This window comes from Capsella rubella, unplaced genomic scaffold (assembly GCF_000375325.1).
Source record: "Capsella rubella cultivar Monte Gargano unplaced genomic scaffold, Caprub1_0 scaffold_1, whole genome shotgun sequence".
Lineage (NCBI taxonomy): Eukaryota > Viridiplantae > Streptophyta > Magnoliopsida > Brassicales > Brassicaceae > Capsella > Capsella rubella.
Window position 1 is genome coordinate 8,667,456 of NW_006238923.1, and position 15,314 is coordinate 8,682,769.

The 15,314-nt window shown below is 36.8% G+C and overlaps 4 protein-coding genes and 1 pseudogene across 4 annotated transcripts; 4 read left to right on the forward strand and 1 right to left on the reverse strand.

The window, feature by feature from the left end:
* The first annotated feature begins 1,726 nt into the window (after positions 1–1,726).
* On the forward strand, positions 1,727–1,834 carry LOC111828754. Its single transcript, XM_023777468.1, has one exon. It carries the CDS (start codon positions 1,727–1,729, stop codon positions 1,832–1,834), a length of 108 nt encoding a protein of 35 aa, XP_023633236.1.
* Positions 1,835–3,862: 2,028 nt separating this feature from the next.
* LOC17900274 (cullin-3A) lies at positions 3,863–6,728 on the forward strand. Its single transcript, XM_023789073.1, has 3 exons — positions 3,863–4,020; positions 4,150–4,319; positions 4,482–6,728. Exons 2-3 carry the CDS (start codon positions 4,159–4,161, stop codon positions 6,517–6,519), a joined length of 2,199 nt encoding a protein of 732 aa, XP_023644841.1. The 5' UTR covers positions 3,863–4,020; positions 4,150–4,158; the 3' UTR covers positions 6,520–6,728.
* A 179-nt stretch (positions 6,729–6,907) lies between these two features.
* On the forward strand, positions 6,908–9,043 carry LOC17896675 (origin of replication complex subunit 6). Its single transcript, XM_006305445.2, has 10 exons — positions 6,908–7,130; positions 7,232–7,278; positions 7,369–7,473; positions 7,574–7,654; positions 7,879–7,990; positions 8,075–8,137; positions 8,227–8,314; positions 8,460–8,524; positions 8,649–8,745; positions 8,847–9,043. Exons 1-10 carry the CDS (start codon positions 7,011–7,013, stop codon positions 8,900–8,902), a joined length of 834 nt encoding a protein of 277 aa, XP_006305507.1. The 5' UTR covers positions 6,908–7,010; the 3' UTR covers positions 8,903–9,043.
* Positions 9,044–9,723: 680 nt separating this feature from the next.
* Positions 9,724–11,811, forward strand: LOC17897744 (annotated as a pseudogene).
* On the reverse strand, positions 11,724–15,053 carry LOC17900765 (probable methyltransferase PMT2). The gene is made up of 7 exons (XM_006303517.2): positions 14,697–15,053; positions 13,595–14,252; positions 13,306–13,516; positions 12,913–13,207; positions 12,424–12,813; positions 12,252–12,329; positions 11,724–12,159 (listed from the first exon to the last, which is right to left on the reverse strand). Exons 2-7 carry the CDS (start codon positions 14,243–14,245, stop codon positions 11,934–11,936), a joined length of 1,851 nt encoding a protein of 616 aa, XP_006303579.1. The 5' UTR covers positions 14,246–14,252; positions 14,697–15,053; the 3' UTR covers positions 11,724–11,933.
* Positions 15,054–15,314: the final 261 nt, after the last annotated feature.

The window sequence follows — 15,314 nt, forward strand, 5'->3', positions numbered from 1 at the left end:
TAAGAAGTTGCTTCATGTTGATCTTTGTCCAATGAAAAGTTGTGCCATATGTAGATGCCTCACCAAAACACCAAATATATGTTCTTTTAAATCTAATTGACAATAATTTGTCATTGTAAAACTTTTTTTTCTTAAATTGAAGCATATTCTTTCTCATTGATGTTTCTTTAGGAATTGCTTATGTTCCTATAATGTTATGTTGAATTTGGTTGAATATGTAGAGTTGTCTCATTAGTTTAATGTGACTAATGTTTCGTTGGTGATTGAAACATGTATTATGCTAGAAATAGTTGAGCTTTGTATCCAAAAAAATTCTTAGATTTTGTAAAAGGAAAAGGCATGAATCTTTGATATACTTTTAAGACCATTAGCTAGAAGTTCATTTTATAATTGCGTTGACAGCTTTGTTTTTTAAATAAAGCAAAAGGGGGCACGTTAACAGTAAAAAATGGTTATTCATAAATATTGAATTCTTTTGACTTTATAGGATCATCAGTATTAAAATGCAGCGATACCATTAGAAAAATATGATTTGAAGGATAAAGATAAAATTGTAAGAAAGTTTTCTCAGTCTCACAAATCTAATATATCATAATATAGAAAAGGTAAAAAAAAAATTTTGTAAATTAAATAAAAAAATAAACAATTAGAAAATTATAATCAATTTTCCACTCGAAAAAGTTATTTAACAATGTTAATTATTTTAAGTTTTTATTTCCCCGTGCGGCAACGCACGGGCTGACAGCCCTAGTAATTATATAATAACATTGCCACCGGCCAATATGGATTCTGACGACGACTCCGGTCAGGTGAGACGAGATCACAGTCGGTGCATGTGTATGGTTGTGAAAGTCATGAGGGAGTCGAATCCAGTGACTGACTATAGACGATGAGCTAAAAAAAAAGATCTACAAAGCAAATGGAACTTTTGTCGAAGAGGCTTTGTAGTGTTTCCATTAATAGATTGTTGAGTTCGAACTTGAGAGAGACATGAAAGCGGTAGCAAGCTTTGGAAGTTGGTAACCGAAGGGCGAAGTACTATTGGTCAAGAAATGGTCGTCGGTAGGCTCTATGTTCACGATGCTTTATGTTCACGACCACTCAAAGAGAGCCCTCTAAGTCGTAACATTAAGAGGCCCATGTATGGTATATGGATGTAATGATTTGAAGTGAGCATGAGTGGCACGGAAAGAAACTGTTTTCCTATAACTTAGAAGACGTTATTGAACACTGCTAGGGATATATATCCAACATCCTACCTCACAACCATTATAATGAATTCAAAAAAGAATCTAAGATATGAAAACGTGTAATATTTTCTTCTTTGATAATTATTACTCGTTAGGTTGATCATCTCTTACGGTGATAATACTGTCTATTGATCTTTAGGATTCTGAGCTTCTTCTAGAGTTTCGGCTGCACAAAGAAACTAACATAACTAATAACCAAGGGTTGGATACGAGCTAAACCCACTAGCTCAGATCAAACCTCAATACTGTATCTTGAGAATATCTCTCTAGTCTTATAAACAACCTTAATAATTCTACAGAATAATAAGCAAATAAATAATTACCATAGTTTCTAACCATCTTCTTATTAGATTGTGGGCTTCCAACTTAAAACCAATTGGCAATGAGTGGAGATGCCCATATCTTATATATACCACTTAAGATCCTACTCAACATCCAATGTGGGATATTTATCCCTAATACGCCCCCTCGAGATGATGGTTCTTTTAGCCATAAATCTCGATATGTTTGGGCATGAATCGGTGGGCCAACTATGGGCCAGACCGATTGTGGATTGGATTGAGTATGTGCGGACCGAGCTCTGATACTATATTAGATTGTGGGCTTCCAACTTAAAACCAATTGGCAATGAGTGCAGAGGCCCATATCTTATATATACCACTTAAGATCCTACTCAACTTCCAATGTGGGATATTTATCCCTAATAATTCTTGCTTGTAACTAATTTGTATTTATATTTAATTATTATAACACTATTTAGTATTCCATATTGTATTTTAAATTAGTTACTTACATTAGTTACATACATTATTGTTAAATTTCTTACCTACATTATTGTTAACTATTACATCAGTATTAGAAGATCAATTATATACCAATCGATCCCCATTCTTACATTATTGTTGAATTTTTTTTACCCCGGTTCTTATATTTTCATTTGTTATTTCGGATGAATCTTTTACTGTCTCAGATTATGTTAGTAATGTTCTTCTTTCTCAGTACAACTTTGTTTAGAGTATTTCATAACAGAAAGCCCAAATCTAAATGTAAAATAATATGTAAGAAATTCGATTATTTCATCTTCAAACTCATTAGGTTTTACACACTGACTTTAAAGTTCATAGCTACAAGGAAATTATAGTTTTCGCTCACAAGAAACACTCATAAAGTTTTACACACTGAGTTTAAAGTTCATAGCACAACATTTTTCTTTTACTTACTGCTAAAGTAAGTGACACCTTCAAAATTTTGAACATTTTTCTCATGGAGTTCCTGAGCGATTTGTTGGTCCATCCTCTCTCTTCTCTCTCGTGCATTTTCCGAGAAAAAAGAACAGCTCCTCCTTTCTTCTTTGGCATTTTGCGCCTGACCCCACCAACCATGCGAGGAGGTGGTGGCAGATTCAGGACCACCTGAACCACATACAAAAAAAAGAAACAGTTAAGGGAAACTTATATGAACAGAATGAACAACAAGTAAATAAAGATCAAAAGAATCATATAGACATAATCAAACGAGTGAATGCACAGACCTGTGGAAGAGGCAAGAGATTTTCACCAAGTTGACCAGCTATATCAAGCTCCCCATTCTGAACCACCTGCAAAAAAAAAGAAACAGTTAAGGGAAGCTTATAAGGACATAATGAATAACAAGTAAATAAAGATTAAAAGAATCATATAGACATAATCAAACGAGTGAATGGGCAGACCTGTGGAAGAGGCAAGAGATTTTCACCAAGTTTATATGGACAAATCTCTTGCCTCTTCCACATGTTTTTGTAAAAACAGTTATTTTTACCAAGTATAATCAAACTAGAAGCAATCTGTGGAGTATATAATAAGGGACAAATTAGCTAAAACATCAAGGATCATAAGCTAAGACATCATCAAGGATCATAAGCTAAGATCAAGAGACTAACAAAGACTCAAGAGAAGCATAAAAACACTAACCTTGGCTGGTGAACCAAAGCAGCAACATAGCGAGGTCATGATGCGACTTGTGTTCATCTGAAATGGAGCAAAAAATTTTAGTAAGAGATCAAGAGGTATACTTATTTTATTGATTAACAGCATCAATGAATTTATTTAATCATTAACAACAACTTTTAAAATACTCCACTCATCTTTTGTATTTGTAAAATCTATCACATGTCCCCTCACTACAAAATCATATATTCATCTTATAGTTTGAATAACAAAACAAAACAAAACAAATATTAAAAAGCCATCATATTTCATTAACAAAAATAACAAAAGTAAATTTAATAGTCATATACTCCCTATGTTCCACAATAAAGGATGTTAATGAGTTTTTTTTTTCATTTTATAAGATTTTTTACAAATTTCTTTACAGAATTTAATGTTGTTTGGTAATTTTAACTCTTTAGATTTTGTAGTCTTTTTTCATGATTGGTTGAATTTTATTTTAGTTAATTATTTAATAATTATATTTTTTTAAAAATAGTTTCTTAGTTTTTTTCAGTTTTATCTAAACATCTTACATGTAGAAACAAATGAAATATTCATCTTACATTGTTATATAACTAACCTTTAATTATTTTATACATGTAGTATAGTTTCGAAACCACCACCACAAGACAGAGAGTCCGCTTTTATCTTTTTTTTCGACTTTTTTTTTTTTGTTTTAGTCATCTTCTTCTCCTTCATCTTCTTTTTTTTTTTTCTATCTTTGCTCCTCCACCTTCAAAAATCTATTCACGGAAGCGAAGAATACAATTCCAAACCCTAATCCGATCATCCCTCTTTCTCCGGTCAGTCTCCGATTCCCTCGATCCCCCTTATGTTTGTTATGATTCTATAAAAACTTTCTTCTCGGTTTCAATTTATCGTTGTTGTTTATGGAATTTAGATTGATTTGAGTCGATTTTGCTTGGATTCAGGTTTCAAAAATGAGTAATCAGAAGAAGAGGAATTTTCAGATAGAGGCGTTTAAGCATCGTGTCGTTGTGGATCCCAAATACGCTGATAAAACTTGGCAGATTCTTGAGCGTGCGATCCATCAGATTTACAATCAAGATGCTAGCGGTCTCAGTTTCGAAGAGCTTTACAGGTATCTTTTGCTCTCTTGCTTCCTGTAGAAATTGTGGTACTTGGAAACTTTCTTTGTTTGAGCTTTTGTTGTTAAGTCTTCCATTTAGCTAGGTTCCGTGTTTGTTGTCTTGGCTGGCAAAATGATTTGTTGGCTTTGTTTATGTTGCATTCTTTGCTCCAGAAACGCCTACAACATGGTCCTGCACAAGTTTGGGGAGAAGCTTTACTCTGGGTTTATTGCTACTATGACTGCTCATCTCAAAGAAAAATCAAAGCTGATTGAGGCAGCTCAGGGAGGTTCCTTTCTTGAAGAGCTCAATAAGAAATGGAATGAGCACAACAAAGCGTTAGAGATGATTCGGGACATTCTCATGTACATGGATAGGACTTACATTGAGAGCACCAAAAAGACCCATGTTCATCCGATGGGGCTTAACTTATGGAGGGATAATGTTGTGCATTTCCCTAAGATACATACAAGGCTTCTAAACACTCTTCTTGATCTAGTGCAGAAGGAACGGACTGGTGAAGTCATTGACAGGGGGTTGATGAGGAATGTGATTAAGATGTTCATGGACTTGGGTGAATCTGTGTATCAGGAGGATTTTGAGAAGCCATTTTTGGAGGCGTCTTCTGAGTTTTATAAGGTTGAGTCTCAGGAGTTTATTGAATCTTGTGATTGTGGGGATTACCTTAAGAAAGCAGAGAAACGCCTCACCGAAGAAATAGATAGGGTGGCACACTACTTGGATCCCAAGAGCGAAGAGAAGATTACTAGCGTGGTTGAGAAAGAAATGATTGCCAACCACATGCAGAGACTGGTTCACATGGAGAATTCAGGTCTGGTTAATATGCTTCTGAATGACAAGTACGAGGATTTGGGTAGAATGTACAACTTGTTCCGCAGGGTTACCAACGGTCTTCTTACTGTCAGAGATGTTATGACTTCACATCTCAGGGAGATGGGAAAACAACTGGTTACTGATCCAGAAAAGTCAAAGGACCCGGTGGAATATGTACAGCGACTATTGGATGAGCGGGATAAATATGACAAAGTCATCAACACGGCTTTCGGCAATGATAAAACATTTCAGAACGCGCTAAACTCTTCGTTTGAGTATTTCATCAACTTGAATGCTCGTTCCCCTGAGTTCATCTCCCTGTTTGTTGATGACAAGCTACGCAAAGGACTTAAGGGTATCACCGATGTGGATGTGGAGGTTATTCTCGATAAAGTTATGATGCTGTTCCGCTATTTACAAGAGAAAGATGTGTTTGAGAAGTACTACAAGCAGCATTTGGCTAAAAGGCTTCTCTCAGGCAAAACCGTGTCGGATGATGCTGAAAGAAGTTTGATAGTGAAACTGAAGACAGAATGTGGTTATCAGTTCACTTCAAAATTGGAAGGCATGTTCACCGACATGAAGACTTCAGAGGACACAATGCGCGGGTTTTATGGCAGTCACCCCGAGCTTTCAGAAGGACCAACACTTATTGTTCAGGTTCTAACTACTGGTTCTTGGCCAACACAGCCTGCAGTACCTTGTAATCTCCCAGCTGAAGTGTCAGTTCTCTGTGAGAAGTTCCGTTCTTACTACCTTGGGACCCATACTGGTAGAAGATTATCCTGGCAAACAAACATGGGCACAGCCGATATCAAAGCAGTCTTTGGGAAGGGTCAGAAACATGAATTGAATGTGTCGACTTTCCAGATGTGTGTTCTCATGTTGTTCAATAACTCTGATCGTCTCAGCTACAAAGAGATAGAACAGGCTACTGAAATCCCGGCACCAGATCTTAAACGTTGTTTGCAGTCTCTGGCATGTGTAAAAGGCAAAAACGTCATAAAGAAAGAACCCATGAGCAAGGACATAGGAGAGGAGGATTCGTTTTTTGTGAACGACAAGTTCACCAGCAAGTTTTACAAAGTGAAGATTGGAACCGTAGTGGCCCAAAAGGAAACAGAACCGGAGAAGCAAGAGACGAGACAGAGAGTGGAGGAAGACAGGAAACCTCAGATCGAAGCAGCTATTGTGAGGATCATGAAGTCCAGAAAAATACTGGACCACAACAACATAATCGCAGAGGTGACCAAACAGTTGCAGCCACGGTTCCTGGCTAACCCAACGGAGATAAAGAAGAGAATCGAGTCGCTCATAGAACGAGATTTCTTGGAAAGGGATAGTACAGACCGGAAACTTTACCGCTATCTAGCCTAATAAGTTGAATACCACAACCCACAAAAAAAAATGGCTCTACTCTGCTGTTTATTTGCTTTCTGCTGTTTATTTGCTTTGTTTCTTCTGTTTGGTGTAAAAGCTTCTTAGCTGTGTACGGTAGTCGGTAAGAACGAATCAACCAACACTGTGTTACTACCGTTACTCGAATATACATTTGTTTCCTTAACTCTGTCGTATTTGATCGGATACTTTTATTTTAACATAGGAAGTTATGGGCCGGTATAAGGCCTTTCCAGGCCTATTATAAATTAGTTAAGCGCAAAAAAAAAAAACTTCGCGGCTAAAATTTCAATCGGTCGTAAAAGATCCCGCCAAACTCCGTTTCGTAGCCAAACGGTGGCAACGTTTTCTTTAACAGCGTTTTGCATTTGCCTAATCGGTAGTTCCATTGACATTTCTCGAAAATATCTCTCTCTCACTGACACTGTGTCTTTGATTCTACAATCGCCGGGAATTTTCTGAAAGAGGATATGGATATCTCCGGCATAGCTAAGAAACTGGGCCTCGATAACAACAAGCTTTTAATCCGAAAAGCTGCGGAGATCCGCCGTCTTTGTGATGCCCAGTTCGATTCATCCATCATCGGCGTTGTAAGTCATTCGATTCCGTATCCCAAAGTCTTATTTTGATTCATTCCGTGTTCTCTGTTTGAAATCGGGGCTTTTTTTGTTTTTGTTTTGATTCTTCTCAGGGTGAGATCTGTAAAGCTGTGATATGTATGGAGATCGCCGCCTCTAGGTAAATTTTCTCAATTGATTGTATCAAAATTTCGATTTCGATAGTTGGTTATTGCAGTAGCTTATGTAATCGATTCGAATCTATTGCTAGATTGCAGATTATTTTCGATAGACAAGCAGCGATTAAGTTGAGTGGTATGTCTGAAAAGGCTTACTCTAGATCATTCAATAGCCTTCAGAACGTTATTGGGGTCAAGTGAGTTTCCTTTTCAAGTCTTTTACTTTAACTTTAATTTATGAATCATGTTGGTGGTGGAGTTATATTGATTGATGTGTGTATTTAATGGACGTTTCAGGATTAAGCTCAATGTAAGAGAATTGGCTGTTCAGTTTGGTTGCGTTAGGATTATCAAATCTGTGCAAAATTTGCTTTCTTCGTAAGCCCTCTATTGCCTTTGTGGTGTCTCTATCCGTTTCCATTATTTACTTATAGTTTTTGCATTTCATATGTTTGTTGAAATGCCCCATATGAATTTGTTGGTCATGTTTGCATTCTTAACTTCAATCATTTGCTTATCTTCTTGGTGAATTTGTTGGTCATGTTTGCATTCTTAACTTCAATCATTTGCTTATATTCTTGTTGAATTTGTTACTCTTTAAGGTACAAGGAGCGGTTTCTAGCATCACTACCAGCATCGAGACGGGCTAATGCTGACTTTACTAGACCTGTATTTACAGCAGCTGCTTTCTTTTTATGTGCTAAAAAGCAGAAGGTAATACCTTAATATCTTTCCTTTTAGAGGGATGTTCAGAATACCTTAAGATTCTGAACCTTATCTGTGTTATCTATTTTTCAGCTTAAGGTAGATAAGCTTAGGTTGATTGAGGTTTGTGGAACATCAGAGTCAGAATTCTCTTGCGTAAGTGTTATTTCATCCAGACACGCTAATTTCTCTAATGCATGACTTGGTTCAAGTACTGATTTGGAACTACATGGATTACTAAACAGGTCTCAACCTCCATGACGGACCTTTGCTTTGATTGCGTTGGGATTTCAAAGGAAAAGAAAGATGCAAAGGAAGTGAAAGGAAACCGAGGTATGCTCAATCAGTTCTCTTTAGGGAAAATCATTAATCTCGTCTTACATTCAACACTAGTCTTGATATATTGTCAATCAATTCTGCTTGAGTTCAAGTCATTGAATTGAACACAGTAAGTAAATATGTGCAAAATTGTCCTCAGACTTGCTTGATGTGTTACCTGGAAAGAGGAGACTAGAGGATGGTGGATATTCATCTGATGAAGAGGTACTTTCTTGGCAACTGGTTTCTTTCCTGTAATCTGTTTGGTATCATTCTCTCTTTTTGAGTTATCAAATGCACATACTTGTGACTATTTCTGATTCACACTACATATAATTTGCTTCTGCAGTCTTCATGTTACAAAATACAAAAGAAGATGGAAGAGGCTAAGTATGAGGACTGGAAATCTACAGTCGTCAATTCGATCAAACAGAATCCAGAGAAAGGTGCTTAACTTTTGTTAAGTGAAACTATAACCTACCAAGAATTGATTAGATGTCTGTTTTCTTTGTTGCTGATGTTTCTGAATATTGTGCTTTCTTTCCAGGAACTAAGAGAGTTATACAGGCCAGTCTCAATTTCCCAAAGAAGATAGAGACATAAGAGTTGCGAGTTGATTCATAATCTTGCACATCTAGTCCCAGATCCATTTTAATTTGTTGTTGTGTTCATCACATGAAGTATGTATCACATGAAGTATGTGTAAAATAACAATCCTTGAAAAGAAATGTTTTCCCTCAAACACATTGTATTGATTCCTTGGCAAAAATACGCACGTTAGAAAAATTTGATAATTTGAATCATATATATATAAAATGGAAGGTTTCATTATAAATTGATCAATAACATTATAAATCTCAGCATAGAATTTCAACTTGATAATATTTTCTATATAACAGTCCACTATTAGTATTGCATATAAAAAAAAAACTAAATAAAAGTTCCCAATATATTAGTTACATACATTATTGTTAAATTTCTTAACTACATTATTGTTAACTATTACATCAGTATTAGAAGATCAATTATATACCAATCGATCCCCATTCTTACATTATTGTTGAATTTTTTCAAGCCCGGTTCTTATATTTCCATTTGTTATTTCAGTTGATTTTATTATCCAATCCAGATTACTGTACGAGATTATTGAGGACATTCACCAACTCTTTGCTGTTAACTACTAGTTGGTTTTGATTTATGTTTATATTTGGCGTCATCATCAGCAAAGAGTTGGTGAATATCCTCAATAACCTCATCCAAGACAATACCAAACAGAAGGAACAAAAAGAAATCGATGAAAAAAGCATAAAAGCAAGAACATTTCAAGAAGAGAGAGAGAGGAATATCAAAGAACATCTCAAGAAGAGAGTGAGAGAGAGAGAGAGGGAATATCAAAGCGGCGGCGGCGAGAGAGTGAGAGTGAAATGAGAACTAGGGTTAGTAATAGTGTGTATATATAGAGAGAATATTTTATTATATTTTATTTTATTTTTACTGTCTCTCTGTGTCTCTTTCTTCCCCAAATAACCGATGATTGATTTCGCATAATCAAAAACTGTAAATCCTAAAAGAACCTTACCTTTTTTTTTCCAATCATTAGAGTTTCTTTTTGAGTTTTTATTACTAATTTCTCCATTGTACTCTTTCATTTCTACAATTTTCAAATTCCAGTTTATTTTCTACGTATAATTCTGCATTTTCCCGTTACATTTTTTACTGATTCCCACAAGTGTGGAAGGATCAGAAGGTGGAATAGGAAGATAGGTTTTGTTCTGTCTGACGAAATTACTAGGAGCAAATGCTTCTATAGTGGTGTATTGGGTTAACTCTTTGGTTTATGTAGGCTATCTTCGTTGGAGAGTTATAGATTACATTCCAAGGTTGCTGAAGAGGAGAAGAATCTTGTCTCCAAGTCCAATGTTGTTAAAGGTGTTCTGTTCTTCTCCAACAGTTTATTCGGGCCATCGTCGCTATCCTTCTTTTCACAGTAAACTTGCCACATCTATGTACCTTTTGATGTCTAATTTGCTGGGTATGAAAATGATTAGTAATGTGATGTTTACTTGTTGGATTGAAATGAATGCATATAAGCTGAAAGAATCATTAATTGGTTGTTCTGTTCTTTTACAGAACTGATCTCAAATGTTTAGATAATCATTCTCTGAATCCTTTTGTGGGAATAGAGAATGGATAGTTCTGTGTTCGTTTTGAGATGTAAAAGAATGATCTTTATATTAACCAGGAATCAGTGGTGTAGTCTCCTGTTATGGGCCTGGCATTGGTTGTTCAGTGTCCCGTAAGGTTAGCATAATGGAATTCTTGTTTTAGCTTCATGACACAAGAAAATGTTCACCGGCTCTTGTGGGAGTCTGTTGTTGTAGATTATACAAAACGTGTGTCTCATAGATCATAGTCTTTTACTTGATGTTTCTGACACCTCTTTCATGCAATCAAATCTCTGGAGCTCTTTGTGGTAGAATTTTTCACTGTCTTGCAAAACCATTTGATGGATCTTGAAGCAAAATTTTCTCACAGAAGTTTCATGCTTATGACTTGGACATGTTCTGTATTTCTGAAGCTATGACTGGTGCTCAATGTATTTAGTAGATTAACTAATCACATGTCATTACATCCGTTGAACTCTGTATGTTAGGATGAACTTTTCCATGGTGTTTCTTCATGTTATGAATGTTTGAGTCTAGAGTTTTTTTTCTCTCTTCTTGCATCAAACCATTTTCGAACAATCTTCCCTACTGGTTCTAGTTAGCCAGTGTGTTACCGCCATGTTAGTCCTTGACACATGGCAATATATACTTCATGCATCGGTATATGCATCACAACAAGTTCTTATACAAACATATCCACTCTCAGCACCGTAGGCTTGTTGTTCCCTATGCCTATGGACCTCTATACAACCATCCAGTTGAAGGACTTATCCTTAAAACAATTGGTGGCGCCTTATCTTTTCTCATCTCGGGTATGTCTCCAAGAACTTCGATCTTCTTCTTCTCCTTTGACTGTGGATGACCACTGCAGACTCTTGTCTCCCCTGGAATCTCCTCCAAGTTCAAGAACAACAATGCGTATAATGATGTGGATCGTCAGCTTTATGGAAACAAAGTCAACTTCTCTTTGCCTTTCTTTGTAATGTGGTATCGGATTATCGGTACTTACATGCCTTGCTCACTTGAGAAAAAAAAAGTTGGTGGATTTGAAGCTCGTCAAACTAAACAAGTTAAAGACTGATTGAGTTGAGAGCCTGAGCTTTTAGAACACTTTACTTTGTAATCAGAAGAAGTGCTCATTTGCTTCTCTCTTGCCTTGAGTTTGAGATTTGTATATATACATTACAGGTTGTGGTGTACTAGACACAATGCTCGTTGATTATGCAAATTGGAGTTTGTAAGAGAAGAAAAGAGGTGGCTTGTGTAAAAACTATTAAGTTGAGAATTCAATGATACACCACAACGTTCCAAGCTTTTGGATAGGGAAACAAATATAAACTATTACATTTAATAAATAGATACTTCAAAAAGTGTTCAAAGACGAGGTTGCAGCTCTCTCACATTCCCTAAGGACGAAAGCTCTATCATTTGATCAAAATGTCAGGTTCCCCCAGAGTGAAAGAGAAGCTTTAGTGAGACGAGGTGGAGTTGGTGACCCAATACTGCTTCACAGCAATCAAAACCTTCTCAGGAACTAAAGGACCATCCTCATGATCAACCAGCTTCGAATCCCATTTCATTCCAGCGATGATTCTCTTCACCTTGATCAATGTGTCCACATCGTCTCGGATTATAACTGCTCCTTCTGGTCGAAGAATTCGATCCATCTCCAGAAGAATGTCATCAGCATTGCACCTAAAGAGTGTTTCAGATCCATATTAGCGTACTCTTAAAAAAACCTCCAGATAATTATAGTTACGAGTCATTGAACAAAACATATAACATACTTGTTTTTGTAGAGACTGAAGAGGTGGTTTGCGTGGATTAAGTCATATGTTCTTGGGTACGTAGAGAAAGCCTCACACCTGAAAACCATTTACACCAGAACAGAGTCTCTCAAACCAGAAACAATGAATTTTGGGAAGATGTTTCTGAAGAAGGGATTACTTTTAAACTTACCAGTCGTGGAAGATACCGATGAGTCCCCGTTCATATACAACTCCAAGTCTATTCTTTTCGGCAATTGTAGGAACAACATTCATAACCCAAAGCTTCTGAGATTCGAGAGCCGCAGCAAATCCACCAAACCCTGCGTTCATGTCCATGATGTTACGGTACCTTCCCGTGTCAAGTAGACTGTTGATTCTCTTGTAGGCTTTCACATGTTTTTTCCACTGTCGGTTATCATCTTCATAGGCATCAACAGTAACACCAGAGATAGAACCGCTAGAGATCCTGGGCGGCACTGCATTGAGCCTATCTGGGAAAACCTGAAGCTCACCACCAGCTACTTCATCTGAGCTACTTGTCTCTGGATAAGGAGTAATACATGCCTCCATTTTCTTGTACCTAGAGAAGAGGGATGATTAGAGCCAAAACAACTAAACTTGGTGGTGAATCATATTTCTAACAAGGAAGAAAAATGAGGTCATAACAAATGATACTTACCAGACATCATCGCTATCATCAGATTTGCAGAAATTGGCTCTAGGATCATCTTGCCTTGATCGGCATGCATCATCATTGACTCTCTTCTGCCAGATTGCGATCTCACCATGTTCGTACTTTTTCTCCCAACAAAGAAGTTTAGCAGCTTCCTCAATCTTTCTTTGTTCCTCTTGAAGATCCTCCTTGGGACGTTGCCATGCCTTGTAGTTAACTTTCCAGTTGATTGGAGGACCAGATAGAATCCAGTAGCCACCAGGTCTAAGCACACGGTCAACTTCCATCAAGTACATCCCATCTGTTAAAACACAAAATCAGCACTGTTACTGACTGATATTTTTCTATACAAAGCTAAAGTCAAACTGATAGAAAATTAGAATCAGAAATGGTTCTAACCATTTGCTCCCCATGGAATCAAACACCGAGAGCAATGAGCCATGTCAAAAGCCCGTGTTGGGTATGGCAACTTTATGGTGCCAAGAACACCAATAACAGCGGGAACACCTCTCTCGAGAGCAAATTGAACCTGAGCCTCGTGACTATCTCTTGGTGCGAAAGACATGGCACGCACATTTCTGCTCCATAAGTATGCTCCCCAACTAGCAACCTAACAAAACGTTTCAATTTAGTTCCACCATGTAATTATTGAAGTATACAAACTCAGAAATTTTATATAAGACATTACCCCACAACCGGTGTCCAAAGCAGTCCTAACAGTTCCGTTCGCCATAGGTATGACTGAAGCAAGCTGATCGATATACTTATCAGCACCTTGAGGGAACTGAGTTCCACCACCGGGGAATCTAAAAACGTCACCTTCATACTGAATCCAATTCTGAATAGCTTTCTCAACAGTCAATGCTTTATACGGTGCATTAGCATAAGGCACATAATCTCGACTCTTAGGCCAAGAGAAAGGTGTTACATATCCTTTAGGGGCTGGAATAAGACAATGCAGTTTCTCCTTCTCAGGAGCACAATGCCTTTCTCGGTAAATCATACTATCTCTCGGGAAAGTCATGGCGCGTCTCTGATCTTGACAGGGAGTGTAATCAGTGTAACGAGCATCACACGGCTCAAAAGCCTTGACCTTTGCTGCTTCAGAAGCACCAACAATACTGGACTCGCCTGCGTGATGAGTCTCGAAGTTCAAGCTGGGAACAATGTTGCAATCAGCTCCACTGTTTGTCATCTCAAGAGCAATACTGTCTCCTTTGCCAAACCCACTTCGTTGCCATGCTCCCAGAATGTAAAAGAAGCAACATAAACTAAACACAATGAAGATCTGAACAGAGCTTCTGGTTTTACCATCAGCAGAACTAGACTTCATCGCCATGATTGATCTAACAAAAAACACAGAACAGCTCCAAATCAGATCAAGGGGCACACAAAGTTTGAAGCTTTAGATAGATATCAATCCGCAAACAGAGACATAACAACAGAACAAACCAAAAGCAAATATCTAGATCAGAGACACTTGCACACATGTGTGTGCTCACATTTACAATCGTAAAAATTATAAACTTTAAGTGATGTCTTCAGGAAGAAGCAATAAAAAAACGTAAATAAACAAAGATCCGTAAGATTAACGAAAGCCTTAAATAGAGATCTATACAAGCGAAGCTACTACTAAACAAAAACACTAGTCTTTTTAATTACTAAACAGATTGAGAAACAAAACAGATTTCTTAAAAATATATATATATATATATATGTATCAAAGTAACACCGATCTGGCAAAAAACATACTAGATAGATATGTCGGGAAAGAATAAGTAAGAACATACAGAGAGGATTAGAACGAATCTGGGAGATCCAGTGAAACAATTGGTCGATGAGAAGTAAAAAATCCACAAACTCCGAGAGTGTTGTCGGTGGTGGGAAAATGATTGATGGATGATGATGACGGAGAAAGGAAGGGAAGGGATTGATGAAGGAAACGTGTAAGGCAAATTGTGGGGGAAACCCTAGTTTAGTTTAGTTTATGTGAATCGTCATCATCTAGCCATGGCAGATGTGTGAAAAAGAGAGAGAGAGATAAAGCTGGCGACTTTGTTATTTGAGGAGAAATGTATATTTTGCCCTTTTAAAAAAACAGAGCTATCGAGATTGAGAGAGAGAGAAGAGGAGACGAACTACTGTGTTAGATTCAATCGACGTCTGATATTTTCAATTTTAAAAAAAAAAAAAAAAAAAAAAAAATCATTTTGACACACACAAAATAAAAAACATTTAACCTAATATTGGCGAAATAATCATTAAATAGTAGAAGTCATGAAATTTTGAGGAAAATTAAGATAAAATAAAGAAATTCAAAGCTGATAAATTTGAGAACAAAAAAAAAAAAAAAAGCTGATTTATCTTTACTTTACTTGATTACAAATTACAATATTATTTTACACGCT

Excerpts from the sequence above, each read along its gene's own strand:
- LOC17900274 (XM_023789073.1), top strand. The coding sequence starts at position 4,159 with ATGAGTAATCAGAAGAAGAGGAATTTTCAGATAGAGGCGTTTAAGCAT. Across the intron at positions 4,320-4,481 it reads AGTTTCGAAGAGCTTTACAG|AAACGCCTACAACATGGTCC; the intron begins GTATCTTTTGCT and ends TCTTTGCTCCAG.
- LOC17896675 (XM_006305445.2), top strand. The coding sequence starts at position 7,011 with ATGGATATCTCCGGCATAGCTAAGAAACTGGGCCTCGATAACAACAAG. Across the intron at positions 7,474-7,573 it reads CAGAACGTTATTGGGGTCAA|GATTAAGCTCAATGTAAGAG; the intron begins GTGAGTTTCCTT and ends TGGACGTTTCAG. Across the intron at positions 8,746-8,846 it reads CAAACAGAATCCAGAGAAAG|GAACTAAGAGAGTTATACAG; the intron begins GTGCTTAACTTT and ends CTTTCTTTCCAG.
- LOC111828754 (XM_023777468.1), top strand. The coding sequence starts at position 1,727 with ATGGTTCTTTTAGCCATAAATCTCGATATGTTTGGGCATGAATCGGTG.
- LOC17900765 (XM_006303517.2), bottom strand. The coding sequence starts at position 14,245 with ATGGCGATGAAGTCTAGTTCTGCTGATGGTAAAACCAGAAGCTCTGTT. Across the intron at positions 13,517-13,594 it reads CTTTGGACACCGGTTGTGGG|GTTGCTAGTTGGGGAGCATA; the intron begins GTAATGTCTTAT and ends ACGTTTTGTTAG. Across the intron at positions 13,208-13,305 it reads GATTCCATGGGGAGCAAATG|ATGGGATGTACTTGATGGAA; the intron begins GTTAGAACCATT and ends GTGTTTTAACAG.